Source organism: Peromyscus leucopus, chromosome 1 (genome assembly GCF_004664715.2).
Source record: "Peromyscus leucopus breed LL Stock chromosome 1, UCI_PerLeu_2.1, whole genome shotgun sequence".
In the NCBI taxonomy this organism is placed as follows: domain Eukaryota; kingdom Metazoa; phylum Chordata; class Mammalia; order Rodentia; family Cricetidae; genus Peromyscus; species Peromyscus leucopus.
This window is the reverse complement of record NC_051063.1, coordinates 154,571,083-154,577,528: the sequence shown is the minus strand read 5'-3', so window position 1 is coordinate 154,577,528 and position 6,446 is coordinate 154,571,083. Positions and strand designations below refer to the sequence as shown.

At 42.4% G+C, this 6,446-nt stretch overlaps 1 protein-coding gene across 2 annotated transcripts in view; it reads right to left on the bottom strand.

The window, feature by feature from the left end:
• Nucleotides 1-874: 874 nt before the first annotated feature.
• Prmt3 (protein arginine methyltransferase 3) overlaps nt 875-6,446 on the bottom strand; it is an 80,610-nt gene continuing 75,038 nt past the window's right edge. For both annotated transcript variants that reach the window (XM_028880165.2, XM_028880167.2), the window contains one exon: nt 875-1,668. In XM_028880165.2, coding sequence (XP_028735998.1) covers nt 1,559-1,668 — 110 coding nt within the window. In that variant the 3' untranslated portion in view covers nt 875-1,558. The remainder of the gene's footprint in view (nt 1,669-6,446) is intronic.

Below are 6,446 nucleotides of genomic sequence, written 5' to 3'. Positions count from 1 at the left end.
CTCCCAGAAACCAGCTATGTGGAAACTGTAGAAAAGTGGCTGCCCAACCCAACACCCAGTGGTTGCAGAGAGACAACAGACTGCAGTTTCAAAACAAGCTTGTCTAAGGAAAACAGCCAACTCCCCTAGTCTGTCAATAATGAAATCCCTTCCCTTCCCTGTTTTTGCCACAAAGCCCCTGCTTGAAGTCATCCTCACTATGTAACCAGGCTGACCTCAAACTCATAGCGATCCACCTGCCTCTGCCTCCGGAGAGCTGGGATTAAAGGCATGCACCACCATGCTTGGCAAGAGGGATGATTTTTGAGAAATACTTTTTTAAATAGTTGAAAATATTTATTCACTGAAAGAAAAGAGAAAAAAAAAAGGAAGAGAAGGCTGGGGCATTGCTCAGTGTTCCCCTATTATGGGTGAGGTCTGGGGTAAAATTCTAATACTGCAAAACAAAATACAAGGAAAAAAAATCTGATGGGCAGTCTCCTCTCTGCTGACAGTCTAGTTCTTTTCTTTTGTAATCTTCTTACCCTTCTTGTGCAGGGTAGGAGCCAGCCTGCTGAGGCTGGTCATTCATTGTGGTCCTGGTGACAATACCGTCACCTCCACTTATGGAAGTCCTGATCTGAACACCTGAATTGTACTAACGTAACCGGCATCTCATGAAGGGGAGTCGGGCTAAGGAAAGAGACTACGACTACACTGAGATCTGCAGCTTCATGGGAACCCACCTACTTCAGGACTGAGTTCCTGCTGCTGTCCAGTTTAGACAAAGAACATGCCTGGCTGGCCTGCTGAAGTCACCATTTTCTTGAAATTGACTCCTTCCTTGACTTGTTAAATGCTTATGACCTCACAACAGGAATCAGTGTAAAGACGCTTCCAATTTTCCAATAGTTATACATTTTATTGAATATTTTTGTTCTTTCAACCTGAATAACATGATTTAATAATCTTAGGAGATGTGTGATCTTGGCACACAAACCTGGTCTGAAAGGCAGCATTTTTGAGAGGCATACATCTACCTCAGCCTTAAGAGGAGTCTACGGCACCTAGGCTAAGTACTGAAGTCAGACCCTCCGGCAGTGCTATGTATGGCTAGCGGATGCTGAGGAGAGACGGCTGAGAGCTGCAGGTGGCTGGAGAACTGGCTCGGCTTCTGCAAAGAGGATCCGCAGGAGCCTTAAGATACCCTGATATTGCAGCCAAGAGTGTAACTAGAAACTGTTCCTCCAGAAAGGAACTCTACAACAAAACACTGCTCTGTGCTGCTCATTATCAAAAACAAAATTTACAGTAAGAAACTTATATATATAAAAATCCAGGACTATTACTGGTCCCAAAGTAAGCCAATTTAAATGACTCCCTTCAGCTAATCTTCCAAGCAAGCTTCTGCGACTAGGATCCCCACAGCAGAGGCGGGAGGGCACCATACTCCACTGAGCTCCCCACTCTATCTACACTTACTACCCAGGAGCTGCAGCTCTGTGGAGCCTGCCCCTCCCACTTTAAAGATGAGAGTCATGTGTGCTTCAGGCTTTGGGGCAGCTGGAGACCATAACGGTCACTGGAGACCATAAGTCTGGGTTGAGTTGTTCAAGGTCAGGGTCACAATGAGGGAACGAGGATCCTTCTTATTCTTGTGAACTGTGATCTTTCCTTTCAAGGCTTCACCTACAAAGAAAGGCAAAGCACAGAGTGAGAACAGGCTGTTGTGAACATAACATCCAGTGGTTGTCTTTTTCTGTGATCACAGAGGCACAAGACATGGCTGCTGGCCTTCCGAGTCCTGCCACTGTAAACAGGAAGAACCAACAGAGGTCCAACAGTGAACACAAACCAGTGCCACCAAACAACACCTGTTACAGGGCAAAGCCAGGCTTTCCTGAAGACTCAAAGGAATGGCTGTGTGCCTTCTAGTGGGAAACCTTCTCATTTAACTTTCCCCATCTTTTTGCAGAGTCACTCAAGCAACAAAGCAAGGCCGACGGTGGTATCCTCAGCATTCCCTGCTTTAGTAAGACCACACCACAGCCCTAGGCACAGCTTCACACTGTGGATGGACACAATGTGGGGGGAAGAATGATGATAGGTGTGTGTGTGTGTGTGTGTGTGTGTGTAAAACGGTCTGAATACTGAACATATGACATATGCCACATTTAAAAACGAAAGCCCGGCACTAATTTCCCCCACTCCAATATGGACTAAAATAGACAGCAATTCTTGAGATATGATAGTTTCATTACTCACATACTCCACTCATCTTTGCAATGAGGCAAGACTCACAGGTAGAGCAAAGGGCACAATCCATTCATCAAAATCTAAAAGTGACTTATATGTTGATGTGTAAGTTATGTGTGCCTGAGCCGGGCAGTGGTGGCGCATGCCTTTAATCCTAGCACTCAGGAAGTAAAAGCCAGGCGAATCTCTGTGAGTTCAAGGCCAGCCTGGTCTACAGAGTGAGATCCAGGACAGGCACCAAAGCTACACAGAGAAACTCTGTTTCGAAACAAACAAACGAACAAACAAACAAACAACAGGCCAGGCAGTGGTGGTGCACGCCTTTAATCCCAGCACTTGGGAGGCAGAGGCAGGCAGATCTCTGTGAGTTGAGTTCGAGGCCAGCCTGGGCTACCAAGTGAGTTCCAGGAAAGGTGCAAAGCTACACAGAGAAACCCTGTCTCGAAAAACCAAACCAAAACAAAAAAGTTCTGTGCACCTGTGGCTCTGATAGCTAGTATATTCCTCTATGTTGTGATTATTATTTGAGACAGGCTCTCACTATAGCCCAGGGCTGACTGGGATCTCACTATGCAGTCAAGGCTGGCCTTGCAGGTTCACACCTAGCCTTTTCTCTGTATCAATAAGAAAATGAAGGAAATGATCTCAAGTCGGCATGCTCACCAACAGCAGCATGACCACCATTCCGAGTTCCTAGTCAAATGGTCCAAGTGGGAAAAAAGTTGTTGTTGTTGTTTTGTATTTCTGGTGCTAAGACTAACCCTGAGCTTTGCATGTGCTATGCCAGCGCTTACCACTGAACTGCCTACCCTGCCCCAAACACCAGGATTTAATAAAAGAGGTCATTTGATTCTCAAGTCTGTGCCCTTCTGCTGTATAGCTATATGTTACAGCCAAATAAATATGCTAGCAAGGACATGAAACACCCTCAGTTTCACTACCCAGTCACATCTTCCTGTAATGGTATTAGTGTCTACATTATACAATTCTAATAAATTATAATATACTTATCTATTATGGCATTAACTTAAGAGAAGAAACAATAGCATTAATATTTTCACTAAATCTTAAGAGAATTGCAATTTAAAATACATAATAATGTTGTTGATTTTTCTTACCAATCCCTTTAAAAATGTATATTCAGTCTGGCATATGCCTTTAATCCAGCACTTAGGAGGCAGAGGCAGGAAGATCTCTGTGAGTTTGAGGCCAGCCTGGTCTAAAAAGCAAATTCTAGGACAGCCAGGGCTACACAGAGAAACCCTGTCTTGAAAATCCATATATATATGGATTCTTTACATGGTGCTGGGGATTTGAACTCTAGTCCCCATGCTTGAAGGGCAGGCAGTTTACCAACTGAGCTATATCCTTTTGTAGTTTTAAACTTTTATTTTATACCAACAAATTTGGTCGAATTTATCGTTTACTGCTTAATGATTTAAATGGACTTGTCTTGGTATATAAGAGAGAAATGGAACTTATGCCATGTATCAACATCAAGCATGAAATATGCTACAGATCAAAATGAATGAGGAGACACGCAGGGGGATGGACTTAGCCCTGTGTGGACCACATTCTCCCCACTGTCTGTGGACTCAGTGCATCCTCATCAGAACCCCAGTGCAAGGGCTTAAGGCAGAAATTCAGATGCCTTTGAAGTTTATGTCAACGGAATCTGAAAGAGCCTAAATAGTTTGAACAAGCAAGAGGACTCAACAGTTATAAAGATGGTGTCCTCCTGGCTTAAGGACAGACACATAGATCAACAGAACAAAGTGTGCGCTCAGAAAGAGGCCCATATGCATATGGCCCATTAATTTTTGACAAAGGAGCCAAGGTAATTAAATGGGGAAAGGACAGTTCTGTCAAGAAATGAAGATGGAACAACTGAGAAGATGAATCACTAACTCTTAAAATGAACACGAAATAGATTATAGACCTAAATGTTGAGAGCAAGCCTGAACGTTCCAGAAGAAACATGATATCCTTGTTGGAATCAGCCGAAGTTTTAGAATCAGCACAAAAGGCACATGCTATCGGTGACTGACCTAGTAAAACTCATAAAAATGTTCTATTCTTTGGAAAGACATGGCAGGAATTGGGATGAAGATATTCTCAATGCCCCTGTCTGATAAAGAACTTGTTTCCATTTATGCCAACAATTAATTCTCACAACTAAATGACAATAAACAACACACCCGAAAATTCGGCAAAAGGGCAGGATGTGGTAGCGCATGACTATTGCCCAGAACTTAAGAGGCAAAGGCAGGAGTAAGAGGATAGCAAGTTCAAAGCCAGCCTGGTCAAGCCAGGCAAGGATACATAGTCTGTGTCAAAAATCCCCAAAAACGACACACAGATTCCAATAACAGATGAAAAATGATGTCATTAGTAATCAGACAAATGCAAATTATATATACAAACACAAAGCTGGGCAGTGACCCAGTCATAATCCCAGCACTCAGGAGGCTGAAGCAGGAGATACTGGACCACAGAGTGGGGCTGTCTCAGAGACACAAAGACAACAAAGAAAGTACAGATAAAATTATGCACCCAAAAGAATTGCTAAAATAACCAACTGTATTTGAAACAAACTGGGTAAGAAGTCACAGCACTGGTAGGAACATTAACCATGAACTGCTTTAAATATGAAGCGGATATTGCTGCTGTTCCCATGTTTGAAGATAAAACAAAAGACCTCTCTTCCACAGCAATAATTTCAAAGATTAGGGTGCAATACACACTTACTGAAGTTAATTAAATGGTGTGAAGGGTCACAGTGGTAAACAAATAATTCATACTGCTGAGCCCCCTTCAACTGTCCATACCTAACTAAAGTGCCAAGGCAGTGGCTGTCACTGCCGGCTAGATAAGAGTCATTAGTCAGTGTCAGGCAGATATAAATAACCGATGCTGCTACGAGTGTGTACGGCAAGCTCTTGCTGTACATAGAGAAAAAGCTTGAGCAAGCTTGTGTAAACAACCTTGAGCAAGCTCACTGTGTGTAAACAACCTGAGCAAGCTCACTGCATGTGTGAATATGAAGCAAGTGCACTGTGTGTGTAAAAGGCCTGATCACAATCATATTTTCAAATATAAACATGAAACAGATCAGGATTTTTTAATACAAAATTTTTGTGCAAGCCGTGTAAAAAAGCACGTATTATTTTCAGATGCAAAAAAACACCATACATTAATAGGAAGTCTTCTGCAACTAAACCCTCCATCCTGGAGACAGGCCCCCCATCAAGCTGGAGCACCCCCAAATTCTGAAGTAGGCCATTTCTTTACAATTATTTTTAGAACTAGTTGCTGTGGGATGGTCTGTTTGTCAAATTACTCTGATTGGTCAATAAATAAGCTATAAGAAGAGTTAGCAAGAAGCCTGCCATGGCCATACAGTTTGTATGCAATATAAGTTTCTGTGTTTACTTGGTTGGGTCTAAGTGGCTGTGGGACTGGCGGGTGACAAAGATTTGTCCTGACTATGGGCAAGCCAGGAAAACTTTAGCTACAACTAGTCTGTAAATAAAACAAACAAAAACCTAGTGAGTTTTGCTCCAATCCAAATGGATTTTGGCTGAATTCTTATTTCAGACATGTTCTTAATTGGAGAAATTCTTTATTTACATCTTTCTTTTTTTCCCTTGTTATTTTCCTTTTCTTTTTATTTCTTTTTTCTTTTAAAATTGGAGACAGAGTCTCACTGTATAGCCCTGACTGGCCTGGAACTCTCTATGTAGACCAGGCTAGCTTTGAACTCAAGAGATCTACCTGCCTAGTGTAAACTATGGGGTCCAGCCATCTTCCTGCTTTTTAGGTATTCAGTCTACCTCACAGGGAGTGAATCTAGTTTACCAAACAACACTGGCCATTGTTGAAGATATAAGCACAGACACAGATATATGCACACATAAACCATCTAGGAAGAATAACTGCATGGCTATACTTAAAACGTATTACATGAGTGTATGGTGGTGCACACCTATAATGTCAGCATTCAAGAGGAGGCAAAAGGATCAGAAGTTCAGTTATCCTCAAGTACACAGTGAGTTCAAGGCCAGATTGGGCTACCTGAGACCCTGCTTCAAACAAATAGCTTGCATATTACATGATGGATACCAAAATTCTTATGTTGTATAATTTTCAAAATAGAAGACTCTTGGCTCGAACTCTACCTAAAAACCTGCCATGCATAAAACCACACACAG